The sequence below is a fragment of the Mytilus edulis genome, chromosome 1 (assembly GCF_963676685.1).
Source record: "Mytilus edulis chromosome 1, xbMytEdul2.2, whole genome shotgun sequence".
Taxonomy (NCBI): domain Eukaryota; kingdom Metazoa; phylum Mollusca; class Bivalvia; order Mytilida; family Mytilidae; genus Mytilus; species Mytilus edulis.
The window spans coordinates 115,292,676-115,308,432 of NC_092344.1; the positions used below are offsets into that span (position 1 = coordinate 115,292,676).

Here is a 15,757-nt window from a genome sequence, read left to right on the forward strand (position 1 = left end):
CATAAATAAGTAAACATATGTTTTTAATTTATAAAGTATTGGACTCTTTAAGAAATTTTGTATAAAAAGAATATAAATGATAATAAAAAGGTAGATAAGTCTAAAATCCAAAATAATAAAATTTTAGCTATTAGATTAAAGATGAATTATCTCATGAAACAAAACTTTTTTAAGTGTTGTCTTTGTGACACTTACACATGTCACTGTACCTATTATATGATATTCATTATAGCTTTGCAGACCCATCAGACACAGGAAGGATTGGTATCCCAAGGTACACAGTGCAATAGGCTTCTTTTCAAACTTTTATGGCAATCCCAAATATTTATTAAATATAATGATCAATGAATGGAATGCTTTTAACTGAAATTCTTTCATTAATTGATTATCAGAAAAAAAATGAATTGCAATAAAAGTTATTATAAAAGCCTTTATGTTGATATCATCCTAATGTCTTGTCATCCCTGTAACTTCACTAATTCGACTGACTTGGCCAGTGCTAGCATGGCTTATATAGGTCTGGATGCATTCTCTTAGATTCTTTACAGGAAAATACTCTATTCTATCTCATGCCTGCATCAGCCGATACTAATTATACTATTCTATGATTAAAAAATCTTTTCTTTGGTATTTTTTTATAAAACCATATAGATTAGAATTTCAAAGATATTCAAGCAAAGTATCAGATGAAATATTGCCTCTGCAGACTTCTGGCATACATATCTTATCTTTTACAGCCTTTGCCAATCTTTCTCAAAAATTTTAAATAGAAAATTATTTGTATTCAAAAATGTTTATTCTTGGTGTGTAAATACTAAAACATAATGATTTATGCTGTTTTGTATGGTGGTGTATAAAATCTATTAAACAAGTTTAATTTCTAACAGTTTTGTTTCCCCTCACTAAAGCATGAACTTGTTACAATCACGTCTGTTTGTCTTGTTGTTGTTTTACCCTATGTGTTAAATCTCTCATATTTTTTTATGTTTGCAAAAAAAACAATTGCATTAATATCACGAATAAGAGATTTTTATACAACCGCAAATTTTGAAAAAATTTTCGTCGTATATTGCTATCACGTTGGCGTCTGCGTCGTCGTCGTCGTCCGGCGTCCGAATACTTTTAGTTTTCGCACTCTAACTTTAGTAAAAGTGAATGGAAATCTATGAAATTTTAACACAAGGTTTATGACCACAAGAGGAAGGTTGGTATTGATTTTGGGAGTTTTGGTCCCAACATTTTAGGAATTAGGGGCCAAAAAGGGCCCAAATAAGCATTTTCTTGGTTTTCGCACTATAACATTAGTTTAAGTAAATAGAAATCAATGAAATTTAAACACAATGTTAATGACTACAAAAGGAAGGTTGGTATTGATTTTGGGAGTTTGGGTCCCAACAGTTTAGGAATTAGGGGCCAAAAAGGGACCCAAATAAGCATTTTTCTTGGTTTTCGCACCATAACGTTAGTATAAGTAAATAGAAATCTATGAAATTTAAACACAAGGTTTATGACCATAAAAGAAAGGTTGGGTTTGATTTTGGGAGTTTTGGTCCCAACATAATAAGGGGCCCAAAGGGTCCAAAATTAAACTTTTGTTTGATTTCATCAAAATTGAATAATTGGGGTTCTTTGATATACTGAATCTAACTGTCATGACTGTGTATGTAGATTCTTAACTTTTGGTCCCGTTTTCAAATTGGTCTACATTAAGGTCCAAAGGGTCCAAAATTAAACTTAGTTTGATTTTGACAAAAAATGAATCAGTTAGGTTCTTTGATATGCTGAATCTAAAAATGTACTTAGATTCTTGATTATTGGCCCAGTTTTCAAGTTGGTCCAAATCGGGGTCCAAAATTAAACTTTGTTTGATTTCATCAAAAATTGAATAAATGGGGTTCTTTGATATACCAAATCTAACTGTGTATGTAGATTCTTCATTTTTGGTCCTGTTTTCAAATTGGTCTACACTAAAGTCCAAAGGGTCCAAAATTAAACTTAGTCTGATTTTAACAAAAATTGAAATCTTGAAGTTCTTTGATATGCTGAATCCAAAAATGTACTTAGATTTTTTATTATGGGCCCAGTTTTCAAGTTGGTCCAAATCAGGATCTAAAATTATTATATTAAGTATTGTGCAATAGCAAGTCTTTTCAATTGCACAGTATTGCGCAATGGCAAGAAATATCTAATTGCACAATTTTGTGAAATATCAAATTTTTTTTTAATTAGAGTTATCTTTCTTTGTCCAGAATCAACTTAAATCTTTGTTATATACAATATACAATGTATATTCACTTTTTACTACCAACTGATAAATTAAAATAATCTTTACCATTCAGTGATAACAAGCAGTTTTTTTACATCTTAATATTTTATGATGTATTTAAATGAGTAGTTATTGTTGCAAACTCCATTAGAAATTTTAATTGAGATTAGTTTTGGAATAAGGGAAAGGGGGATGTGATTAAAAAAATTGGGTTCAATTTTTCTCATTTGAAATTTCATAAATAAAAAAGAAAATTTCTTCAAACATTTTTTTGAGAGGATTAATATTCAACAGCATAGTGAATTGCTCTAAGAGAAACACAAATTTTAAGTTCATTAGAACACATTCATTCTGTGTCAGAAACCTATGCTGTGTCAACTATTTAATCACAATCCAAATTTAGAGCTGAATCCAGCTTGAATGTTGTGTCCATACTTGTTAGATAATGTATGTTGGACATTTGCCAGACATATCTATGATGTCATTTTCTATTTTTATTTGCCAATAACTTTATGTAAATAACTTCATTGGAAATTTGCCAATATAAAATGTTGCTGATGAAGTTTTTTTTATTGTTTTATACAATAAACAATGTATATTCACTTTTACTACCAACCAATCTTTACCATTCAGTGATAACAAGCACTTTATTTTACATTTTAATATTTTATGATGTATTTAAATGAGTAGTTATTGTTGCAAACTCCATTAGAAATTTGAATTGATATCAGTTTTGGAGAAAGGGAAACGGGGATGTGAAAAAAAAGGGGGGGGGGTTAAATTTTTCTCATTTCAGATTTCATAAATAAAAAGAAAATTTCTTCAAACATTTTTTTGAGAGGATTAATATTCAACAGCATAGTGAATTGCTCAAAGGCAAAAAAAACTTTTAAGTTCATTAGACCACATTCATTCTGTGTCAGAAACCTATGCTGTGTCAACTATTTAATTTTAGATTTAAAAAGTTTGAAGAAGAAATCTTTAATTGATTTGTAAAATCTTGACATTTGTTTTGTGTAAAAAAAAACCATGTAATGTCAAAAATTTGATCACAATCCAAATTCAGAGCTGTATCACGCTTGAATGTTTTGTCCATACTTGCCCCAACTGTTCAGGGTTCGACCTCTGCGGTCGTATAAAGCTGTGCCCTGCGGAGCACCTGGTTTAAAATGAGTGAAAAAAACATTTGTTTATCTGTAAGACAATAGGAATGAACATTGTTGGAAGAATTTGTCTAATTATCATTAAATGTTTATTTAAAGGCTGTTACAGCCTTCCATTGTGTAAGTGATGTTTTGCTGCATATATATATAGGTATTGCAGACGACACTTGATTACATTGATTATCTAGGTAACACAGAAACCTCAATGAATAAGTTTGGTTATTTCATTGCCATCATGTTCTTTAGTTGTTTCAAGTTAAAATTGAGGTATTGTTTTCTTTGAAAATAAATTAATTTGATTTACAATTCATAATCATAATCCAAAGATACATTCTGGTTATCATGTTAATCTTTGACCAAAAAAAAAGGTTGATCATGAAATGAATTGTTTGGAAGGAAAAGAAAAAAGATAATGCAAGGTTGTGGTAAAGTGTTTGTTGACTTTGAATCAGGGTGCAACATGCTCTTTTCAGGATCAGTGGTTACGTTTTAATTCATCATTAATACAAATATGAAATCATCTTTTGCAACAATGATACAGCTTTATAATGCATACTGGTTTTCTTCATTTTAGCTGGTACTTATTAGCTTTGATACAGTGCACCTAGTATAAGGATTAATGAGGTATTTTGAATGTTTTATTTTTACAGTACTTATATAACTGGAGGAGGAGGAGGAGGAGGTCTAAACAACCCAGCTCTCAGTTCTATAGATGAAGCCTATCATTTCTATGGTATGAAGAACCCATTAGACCCAGAGCCTTCTGGAGGTTAGTATTTGTATTAAATATGTATTTCAGCAATAATCCTACAATAAGTACTGGATTTTATATTGAATGAAATAAGTTAGTTAGTTACATACTTGGGTTGTTGTTGTTTCTGTTAACTTTCAAGTACGCTATTATTTTGTGTTATGCATTTCCATTGACAAAATATAGAAATAGATCAATTCAAGAGTTCGATTTATAAATCCTAAAAGAGAGACAATATTCAGATAAATTTGAATTAGCACTCATTTCTCAACCTATATAAAAAGGCACTATTTATGACAAGATCAGAATATAATTTTTAATTCAATGATAAGATATTAATATTCATATATTTCTATTTCAGGTGGTGGTCCAGATATTCCATTAAATCGTTTAGATGATCAGCCATATAGTCGTCGAATGTCTCCTCCTAGAGTTACTTTCGAAGATAAGTAAGTCCATAAACTCCTCCTAGAGTAACTTTCCAAGATAAGTAAATCTAAAAACTGCTCCCAGAGTAACTTTCAAAGATTTGTAAGTCTATAAACTCCACCTAGAGTAACTTCCTAGAGTAACTTTCGGAGATAAATTAGTCTATAAACTCCTCCTAGAGTAACATTCGAAGATAAATAAGTCTATAAACAAGTTGAAAAGTACCAGTGAAAGGGATGATAATACCTTCAGCATTAAGTAAATCTTTCATTACATGCATAAGCATATATCTTGGTAAAATTTTAAATAACTTATTATGTAACTCTTTCTTTTGAGAATACTGAATATAGATATAGATATAAGAAGATGTAGTATGAGTGCCAATGAGACAACTCTCCATCCAAGTCACAATTTATAAAAGTAAACCATTAAAGGTCAAAGTAAGGTAATCAACACCAAGCCTTGGTTCACATCAAACAGCAAGCTATAAAGGGCCTCAAAAATGACTAGAGTAAAACCATTCAAACAAGAAAACCATCCAACCAATGTACACAATGTACATATAAACATAAAAGAATAATAATATTACAAATCATCTTCTTGACATCGTCAGGTGGCTGAATATACAGAAAAATGTAGGGATGAACCAAGTTAATGTTTATATACTTATAGCTGGGAGTGATGGCTCAATGTCTTTTTTTCTATATAAACAGTACTTGAGCTAGGACTGATTACTCTGTTTTACAGTACTAGAGCCAGGAGTAGAAGTAAAGAGAGGATCTCACCATACCAGTTCCCCAGTGATGATGATTTTAGAAGTAAATCACGACAAGATCAGAGAGCTTACCAAGAAGAACTTCAGCGACAGGTTGGTTTCAAATACACTATTAACAAGTCGTAGTTCATTACAGATTGTCTTAAGTTACAAAAGTTAATAGAAACTTCTATTCAAATTTGTGCAATATGTTTTGCTTTAGTAATTTAACATATTGTTACTATTTCACCTTTGTGAACTATAAATGCTTGTAGTTACTGTCTACTTTCAAATGAGAGTTGAAGTGTTTTTTTTGCATTTAGATACAAGAAAAGAAATACAGGGAACAAAAAGAGAAAGAGGAAAAAGATAGGTATGTATTCCAACAAAATTTAACTCTAATCCTTTTTATTCTAGATAATGTAGAAATTGCATGTGATGCTACACTTATTCTTAGTAGGTCCAATGTTTAAAAGGTTGTTGTCCATTTTGTGCTTTTCCAAGATTATACTGAATATACAACTTTCTCAGATCTTTTGAAACTTGAAACTTTGGACCATTAAATAGAGGTCAAATCTTGTTTTAGTGATTTTGAATATACATTCAAGAGTTATACCCTTAGTTACCCTTAATAAAGATTGGGTCTGCAAGGGAAATTATTTGTGATGAAATTATTCAAGTTTTGTTGGGTTGCTTTCTCACTGATATAGGCCCCTGCATCTCTTTTATTCATGTATGTATATAAAAATATAAGATGATTATTAATGGTATATTTCATGATATTTTCATCACTTCAGATATGAAAGAAAATTAGATGAAGAAATACGTAACTATAATCCATTCGGTCGTGGTGGCGGTGGAGCTCCAATCAAAGATAATTCTGGCAATGCAGTCAGTAAGTAAAATACTTATCTCCCCTTAATAGTATGAATGTCTGAATGCTATGTACTATCTACTTCCTGTTTCTAGTTACTTCAGTTAATTTGCTCCACTGAAAGACAGTTGATGATATATGTATCATTATCTGAAAAAATCTTATATCACAATATCAAGTAGAAAAATAAAATTCTATTAGAGACCAAATGTAGTTGATATACTGGTTATAAGATGTACAAGTCTGTATGACAGCGACACATGTTCTTAGCCACTTTTAATGATTCAATGAAATACATGAAGTTTTCATATAAGGAAAGATTTTTAGTCACTTCAAGTTAAAAGCCAACTATATTTGGTCAACAGAATCCTTAAGGTTTAGTGCATGGTTGAGTGATCAAGTTTTCTTCTAAAATGTTGTAAAATATTTATTAAGCAGGCAGTACACATTAGAGAGTGCACTCTTGTGATTTAAAACTATAACTGTAACAAATTCAAAAGCTTAAAATTTTGCATGTTTATTTCTAGCTGACTTGAGGTCTATGCATTATGAGAATGTTGGAGGAACATCAGCGAGGTCTCCGCCCCCTAGGGAGTCACCAAGATTCCGAGCTCCTGCTTCTCCTAAAGATGATCTCATTAAACCTCCACCAAATCAACAGAATGCTAAAGGGGAGAATACTTATGCTAGAGGTGGTCATGGTATATTTGGACAGCCTAGGGTAAGTTCACACAAGAAGTTTGTGTGCAGATATGTGAAGAAGGTTTTGAATATAGTTTTATTTAGATTTTAGGTCTTGTCAAAATGGTACAATTGTATTTTACAACTCAAGAAAAATGATAACATGTAAAAGCATTGCTCAAAGCATTCAAGATTTTGTTATTTTAACTGTTTTATCTGCCAGACTTCTATGTCATTTACATATATTTATAAATCTGTGTATGATAATATAAAAAAATTATTTAATTTTCTCACCGATCAATTTTCCAGCTGCATGGGTGTAGATCAAACCAAACAATGTATTTTACATTATGTATGAGCATAAAATATATTTCTTTATCACCATTTTATGCTGTAATCATATTTCAAATTTCAGACTGATGCAGAGAAAACCACAGCAGATAAATATAAAGATGATTTACGTCGACAGGTATATAGATTAATTAGGGTCAAATTTTAGGACATATCTTATAATAGTAAGTACAGTTACTCAGGTCTGAAGGAGGACAAGTTATAAAGGTTTGTGAGGTAGATTAGTCATCCATTTGCCTATATGCTTTTTAGGACAGTCGAATCCACTTATTTTATATTTTTCACTATGCCTAGTACCTAAGACCATATAATTGTACACATTGTATGTATATGATGAGCACAAATCAAATTCATCATTGTTTACTAACATCAAATGTTAAATTAAATTTAAACTAAAACTTATCGATTGTTAATATATATTTGTTCTCTATGTAGTCTTTTTCAGGCTTTTTTCTTGTAGGAAAATGCAGCTCATTTCTGTATAGGATGCTACCAAAAAAACAAAGTCTAAAATTGAAATGCAGCGTAACAGCATACTTTGCCTTTGGGAAAACAGTTGATGGAATATGATAGAAATAAACCTGTTCTTGGAAATTACCATAGAGATAAAAAGTGGTATTGTTAAAACTGAAATGTGGTTAATTTCAAGTAATCTTGTATCATAATTTTCTATTTTTGTTAGATAAGTGGATTCTTCTGTTTCTATGACTTAAATTGGTATTTCTGTCTATAGAATGGATATGTTACTGTGATAATTTAGCACCATCATATGTAATGCAACTGACGCTTTGTAACTTTGGTAGATTGAAGAGAAAAAAAGATATGATCAAATTGAAAGAGAAAAGGAAAAAATTGAGGAAGAAAAAGAAAACCGACGTCTGGAGGAACAAAGGATACGAATACAGCAGGAATATGAAGAAGAAGTCAGAAAGAAAAGAGAAAAAGAAGAAGACGTAATAATTTTGTTTATAAAAAATGGCACTTTTTACTACCAAGTTGATGGTTATAATACTTTTTTAAGGATGATTGCACAGGACTTTTCTGGTGAATAAAAAAGAAGCCTAAATGTTTTGCTTAATTTAAAGTCATAAGAAACGAGTGACCGGTGAAAAATAATGTTCTTCCAATTCTTGAACCAATGCATACAAACATCATAAACTTAGTCTTCTGTGCACGAATTTATCATTTTTTTTGTGTAAATTTCGTATAATCCTTAATTTTTTTTTTCAATTGGTCAGTGTTGTGAAAATATGGCAGGTAATTAAAGTTCGTGTTTTGAAGACGAAGTTTGACGATTGTCACCCTTTTGTCAACAATCGACAAAAAATCTACACAAAAACATGGTTATTGAGCACCGTTTAACATGTAAATTCAGATAATAGTTTATTTTAAGGACATCCATGTGTAATGTATCACCAGATTTTTACGAGATGGGTCACACTGAGGTCACTTTGCATACGGAAAATATGTCGGGAGAATTGCTTCCTGGAAGGAAGCAATTAAAATAAAGTAAACTTCTTCTAAATATGAATAAATTAAAGAATTTTCTTCAGAAAAAAGTATATGTACATAAGTTTTATAATGAATTGAGTTATAAAAAGACGTATGCATTATTTTTTTTTTATTTGAGGTTTCTTATGACTTTAATTTCATTTGATAAACATTAATTTTTTTATTAAAATAATTTTATAAAGTATTCAATATAGCTTAGTAAGTGGTATAATTCTAATATGCCATATTTAAATCATTAGGCTCGGAAAAAAAATGAAGAACTTAGAAAACAAGCTGAAGATAGAAAGAATGAGGAAAGCAGAAAAAGGAGAGAGGATGCTGATGCTAAATCAAGAGAGAAACAAGAAGAACAAGATAGAGAGAGAACAGAAAGACAAAGGGTAAGAAAGTTACACCACACTCAGCTCATGTTCAGATACAATTAAATTTAAATAGTATTAGTATCACAAAACTATTTTTTCTTTAGTAATGACAATTTGTAGGTAATAGTCTGCACATAGACAAATATAAATGTTTAATGGCCAGTTTCAGTTTGCACTATATACACATATATAACTTCACAAGGATTTTTTTCATTTCTAAGACTTCTTTAAGTTTGTTACTTTTCTTAACAAAGGAAACAAAGAAAATACACAAAGATACAAAACTCAGTTTTGTAAACTTTTCCCAAACAACAGTAATTTTACAGCTGTTCTTCATCATAAAGGTTCTGCATTTGAACATTGTTGTCAAATATGTGTAAAGGATAAGGACTGAGGGGTAATCTGAAGGTAAAAGGAATGGAAAATAAAAGATATGTTTATTTACAGGATGAGAGAGCTGGTTCACCTCCTATACCAGCTGTCAGGAGTAAACTCGCAACAGAAAACGGAGAACCTTCGGTAATCATTATTTTCATGTTGTAAGGTCTTTATTTAGAAATTTCGCGATAAAACTTGAGTAAGCCAATAATAGGATCAAGCAGAAGTCAGGCGATAGTATTTTTAGAACAGTCTTTTTTACCATACAAAACATCACCATTTGTACACTGAGTACTGGTATACTAATAATCATTTTGCATGAGAATTTTTAGCTACATATATAGCTACATTTTAATAGTGTAGAACTTCACCCAATATAATAGATTTGTTATTTTCTACTCATTTTGTTTGTTTGTTATTTAATTTAGCTTGTTAGTACATGTTACATTATGTATATTAATATAGAAACAAATAATGCCTGCACAAATTATATGTGATATGTACACACAAATTATATATGATTTGTTTACATAAAGTTTTACCATCCTTTGTACAGGAAGAGAAAAGACATGTTTCTAAACCTCCTCCCAAGTCTAAAGAACCTCTACCTCCTAAAAAGACCAATTATAAACCGGATGATTTTAAACTTAGTATAACAAAAAGAGATTCAGCACCAAACATACATGGTTATGATCATTTCCGTACAAGTTCAGTCAGTCTGGAACGTCCAACAACACAGACAAGAATTACCCCAGAAATCAAAACTCCGGTAGAAATCTAGATTCTATGGGCTAAGGGTCACATGTTTTGAATGAACAGCACAAAGTTGAAAGTTCTTTGAAATTGTATTTTTCCTCCACACATCATTACCATATTCATCAAATTATGTTTAAAATGTATAAAGTGTTAAAAATTGTTCATTTACTAATTATGATATGTTTAATGATAGGGGATGAGAATTATGGAAATGATTTAAGTAATTTTAAAAATGACTTTGAATTTCTCAAATATACAAATGAACATTTAAGATAATGTTAATATAATTCAACGGTTGACATGATTTTAGATGAAAATTTTTAATTTAAATTTATGAAATCCTAGGTACATGTATCTTAAGACTTTCATATTAAACTTTTGTTGTTTGAATTTTTATCGGGTTAAAGATTTGCAGATAAAGTATAACACTTGCCTGAATAAACATCAGTTAAAATAAATGAATGATTGCACTTTTACAAAGGGATGTGCTTATCGCACTATTACAAGGACAGGTTTTGTGAAATGAAATTGATGATTGCATTGTTACAAGGGGAGGTTATAAAAAAATAGATTGATGATTGCACTGTTATAAAGGGAGGTTATAAAAAAATAGATTGATGATTCCACTGCTACAAAGGGAGGTTATAAAAAATAGATTGATGATTCCACTTTTATAAAGGGAGGTTATAAAAAATAGAGTGCTGATTGCACTGTTATAAAGGGAGGTTATAAAAAATAGATTGATGATTGCACTGTTATAAAGTGAGGTGATGGTAGTTTGCATGGTTTATAGAATGTTAATAATCTAACAGCATGTTTTGTTATTGTGTTAAAGTACTGGTTATAATTATATTATTTTTTAATTTGTTACGTTTTAGTTAAGTGAAGACCAACCACTCTATGGTATATCAATGTTTTAATCCAATCAAACCTTTTTCAACAAAAGTTTTCAGTTTTTTTAAAATGTTGATAAACTGCAAAAATGTTTCTGAAATAAGTTATAAAATTTCTAGTATATTACTGGAAATAATGGGTAGATCAAAAATAAAATTGTTCACTATACAATACAAGTTAAAATCAATTTGTAAGATTTTTCATTAAATTTGCTGAGGCACAATTTGATAAAAACTAAATTCAAGTCACATACTTTAAAACAAGCTGTTTTATCTAAGCAAAATTGTTTTAACAATGAACAATTAAAAAAAAAGTACTTGCAGGAAAATTCATATAACATAGATTACAGTCTTCATGATAAACATTTTGATATATAGTATAAAATTATTTTAGAATCATGAGAAATTATACTTTTTATTGAAAAATAGAATAGAACCATTACTTTTAATCTATTGCTGTTACATGAAAGTTGCAATGAGGAGAACAGAAAATGTAGAGAAAAGAAAAACAAAACTTTGAAGCAAAAAATATGTTTGACATTATGTTTGAATTTTTAAATCAGATTTGTTCCAATTGTACTAAATGTAACAGCAGGTTCTTACTTATGATATAGTTGCATTAATAAGCATGGCTTGTATAAACTCCTTTTTATTGGTACAGACGTCAGATGGGCGAGGCAGGTCACCACCTGTACCCTCACACAGAAGCAAGCCAGAACCTCAGGTCAGTATTATACATTTTATTGGCACAAGACTCCTGGTCCACCCTCAAATAGAAGCAGGGTAAAACCTTTAGTATCTTTCATATAGTTCCTTATGTTGCTATAAACATACATAGGGCATAGTTTGCAGTGTGTGCCAATTCATTCCTACAGAAGCCATACAGATTTCCAGGTAAGAATTGTGTATATTTATTTTTATTGCTACAGACAAAAAAGTGCATGACAGTCTGTAGCTCTTAAAAGAATAATAGTAAGCTGATATAACAATTGTGTGTAAGTATGTTTACTGAAATTAATGTTTATGGTAGTCTACATTGCCGAAGTCAAGCAAAAAAAGTAATCTTTCTGGCTTGACTGATGTTGTTATCTCCCTTGATGCTGTTAGACAATTGAATGGTTTTAAAAGGGTTGACTTCTTTTATTGCTATCAGATTGAGCAACATTTATGTCAAGTTTAATCTAAATAATAAAACCAAAATTTATGTCAAATATGTCTATCAGTACATATCCTTTGGATTTAAAGTCAAACCATTTCCATTTCATATGATTAATCTTTCAAATGAATGATCAGTAAAAAAGATTTAAAAAGCCTGAACAGATGATTTCTTCAGATCCTGAAAATTTCATAGTAAAAATTTGCTGTATTTAATAATAGATTTATTAATTTCCAGGTTGCTCCACAACCTTTACAACTATCCAGAGCTAACAGTAAGTAGTATTGTGGTAAACAAGGGGAGGTTACTCTTGCACAAATTAAATAAAAGATACAATGACTAACAAAAATAAGTACTATATGGACAGTTTTTGGTGGAACTAATGACCAACATAAAAATTGAGTGCACAAAAGTATTCTTGAAAAAACAGTGCAAATGCTGAAATTTCTCACCTGTTTTACTTTTTGTAATTGAAATAATTTTGAAAGTCTTGAAGATAAGATTTTGATACAAGTTTCACATTAACTTACCATTATTAATTATCTGTGTATTTAAGTATTAATTATTGTATCTGAGAAATTAACCTAACCATGACAACAAGACATTGGCCAAAAAACCTGAAAATGAGGTCCATGTCAGATGTACTGAGCCAAACAAACATACCACAATCATTCAATGTAAAAAAATATAGTACATTCCTGTTAAGATATAATCTATAGTACAAACATTTGAATATATATACATGAGATATACTTGTCATTACAGGTTCTGATGTTCTTAAAGAATTAGCTACAATGAGAAAACAATTACAGAGTGAAAGAAAGAGAGTAGAAAATGCTCTGGAGAACCAAAAGGTTTGTGTCATCATTTGTATCCAAGCAAAAATAATGTAAATAACAACAAATAGGCACACTGTTTATTTTCAACAACATGATCCATATTGAAACAGTCATGTCTTTAAGACTTTGATATATGTGAAATATTCACCATAGAAGGTTAAACAAGCAACATACAATCACTTTACTGAACTTTATCTTAATTTTAGATAAAAATGCAGCTTGAATTTTTCATATCCTATCTATGAATATGATGAATGTAGCCCTCACTTAGGTCAAATGACTTTAAAGATGAACTGTAATTTGACAGAAACCAGTTAGAATTGTGCTTCAGAGAGGGGGGTTTACTTCAATACTTAACTGATCAGGGTATCGCTTGGGTACTGTTACCCCACCCTTATCATATAATTTAGATTTTCATATATTGCGTAGGTTAAAATGTAACCTTTACATATTCCGGCATAATCAAGAAAATATCACTTTTGCTCAGAGTTCAGACCTGAGGCTCTGATTCCTTATGGAATGTTTACTTACACAAGACTTTGACTGTGACAAAATTACAGGGCTTAGCATATAACATGTAATGGGAATTTTATTGACCTTATCACATATTTCTGATTGTTTTCCCTACCTATTCACATATTTTCAAGCTTGAAAAAGTTACAAGACAAAGTCTTTATCAGTAAATGATTTAAAATATTTTTTGGAAAGTGTACATATATGCTGTAAATATGCATATGTGTATCTTTGTAGCAAATGAATTTTCTTTGCGATGAGGTTGAAAGGGCAATTGATGAGGCTTGCCTTTTAGATCTTTTTTACGTATGTTTTATGGTTGACTTTTGTTGTAATGCTTTTCTTGCATGGCATTAGTCTTTTGTAGTTTTGACTGAAATTAAATTAGAACATGCTTTGAGTAAATTATGCTCTAAATATAAATAGTTCTATTGTCTTATATCTTGATTTAGAGCTATAATTATATTAAATATAGTGTTAAAATTCATCATAAGTATATCATGTTGTGCTTTGGTTGTACACAAATGTTGTCCTGTTTGAAGTGGTTATGGTTTTTAAATGACTTTCTAAATATACCTGTAATTTTATCTCATCTGCACCTGAGGTTCCTTAATACAAATTTGAAATCAATGATGGCTTCCTCTGTGGCAGAGAATTTATGAAAGACTCTGTCTGAAAAGCATAAAAGCAGAATCTTGAATACAAACTGGTAATCTTTATTTTTTGCCCTTTTGTATAGGAAAATATTTCCATATACTCAATTAATGTTTATAGGACATGTACATAGATAATGGTCCTTAACAGACTTCTTGGTTCTCCCCCCTTCCCTTTCCCAATTTAAAATAATAGTCATACTGTAGCTAATAAAGGTATTGTATATAAAATATAATGCATACAGCTTCTTGGAAACCATTTCATTCAAATTGAAATATGTTGCTACTGGATTTTGGGATAAAGTGTTTGTTATATATATGTTAATTCAAGCGTCAAATAAAATGCATGATACGCCGCTTCATGTAGAATAGTTTTATATAAACATTTATTCACTTGTATTTATCACCCTATTTAAATGCTATAAATTTTATAGTATACAATGCTTTTTGGTGGAAGTTGTTCTTTTAGAGAACCTTACAATTCTGAAACAATGTTCACTAAAATTAATCTGTGTTAGCCTTAAAGACCCCCAATCAGAAATAACGGACTTTTTAATGATTTTTTTTAGTTAACTCCATGCTTAATATTGTCATAAAAGGATGATTTTTTTTAGCTTATATTCATTTCTAGTTGAGAAGGAATGAAGCTTATTTTTTCAAACATTGTTCATTCTTTTCTTTTTTTCTATTCCTACAAAATACTGCTATATTTTTCAGAATGAACCAGATGTGTTTGATCCCAGAATGGTACAAAGACCTCCACCGTAAGTATAAACACATTATGATACGAGGGATGAAACTTAATGCATTGTATGATGTTTTTATTTACTTAAGATATATTTGAGTGACAAGACAATAACATTATTTGTACATGTACTATATTTACTGCTTTATTATTTGAAATCCTTGAAGCTTATTTATTTTGCATGAAAAAAAAATATAAAAGACTTTTATAATTGTGAAGGGTTTCAATCACTTGTAATTTTTTCAAGTTGACTAAGACAATGACTATTTTTCAAACATTGTCTACATTTTTTTGTGTTTACATATTTTGATATTCAGATACAAGAGTGAATAGGAGGTTAAATTCTATGTGGGCTGGAATTAACTAAAAATCATAATACAGTAGTTTTTTCACCTGTCACTTATTATATTATACAGGAGAGAAATAGATGTGTTTGAGAGAGCTAAACAAGGCCATGCTGCTGTACCACAGAGACAGTCAGATACAGCAAATCCTAGAACATTACAAGAATTTAATGAATTAAAATATAAAAGTAAGTACATTTTATATGTTACAGTGACCTCAGAGTTATGGGATTTTGATCACTATTGACTTATGAACATGCAACAGGGGTTGATTTCACAAAAAAAAACTTACCACTAAGATTGATCGTAAGTACATACTGAATTGTTCATGACTTAC

General features: G+C 30.1%; 1 protein-coding gene across 29 annotated transcripts in view; it reads left to right on the top strand.

Moving 5' to 3' along the window:
- Positions 1-15,757, top strand: part of LOC139501401 (centrosome and spindle pole-associated protein 1-like) — a 68,961-nt gene that overhangs the window by 45,989 nt on the left and 7,215 nt on the right. For 23 of the 29 annotated variants that reach the window (XM_071290663.1, XM_071290655.1, XM_071290642.1 and 20 more), the window contains 17 exons: positions 233-274; positions 4,080-4,198; positions 4,542-4,629; positions 5,357-5,477; positions 5,687-5,736; positions 6,161-6,258; positions 6,765-6,958; positions 7,334-7,387; positions 8,073-8,222; positions 9,021-9,161; positions 9,591-9,662; positions 10,078-10,290; positions 11,832-11,894; positions 12,564-12,600; positions 13,092-13,180; positions 15,049-15,095; positions 15,493-15,608. In XM_071290663.1, the coding sequence (XP_071146764.1) occupies positions 233-274; positions 4,080-4,198; positions 4,542-4,629; positions 5,357-5,477; positions 5,687-5,736; positions 6,161-6,258; positions 6,765-6,958; positions 7,334-7,387; positions 8,073-8,222; positions 9,021-9,161; positions 9,591-9,662; positions 10,078-10,290; positions 11,832-11,894; positions 12,564-12,600; positions 13,092-13,180; positions 15,049-15,095; positions 15,493-15,608 (1,694 nt within the window). The remainder of the gene's footprint in view (positions 1-232; positions 275-4,079; positions 4,199-4,541; positions 4,630-5,356; positions 5,478-5,686; positions 5,737-6,160; positions 6,259-6,764; positions 6,959-7,333; positions 7,388-8,072; positions 8,223-9,020; positions 9,162-9,590; positions 9,663-10,077; positions 10,291-11,831; positions 11,895-12,563; positions 12,601-13,091; positions 13,181-15,048; positions 15,096-15,492; positions 15,609-15,757) is intronic. The other 6 variants (XM_071290614.1, XM_071290477.1, XM_071290495.1 and 3 more) reach the window with 1 other exon arrangement.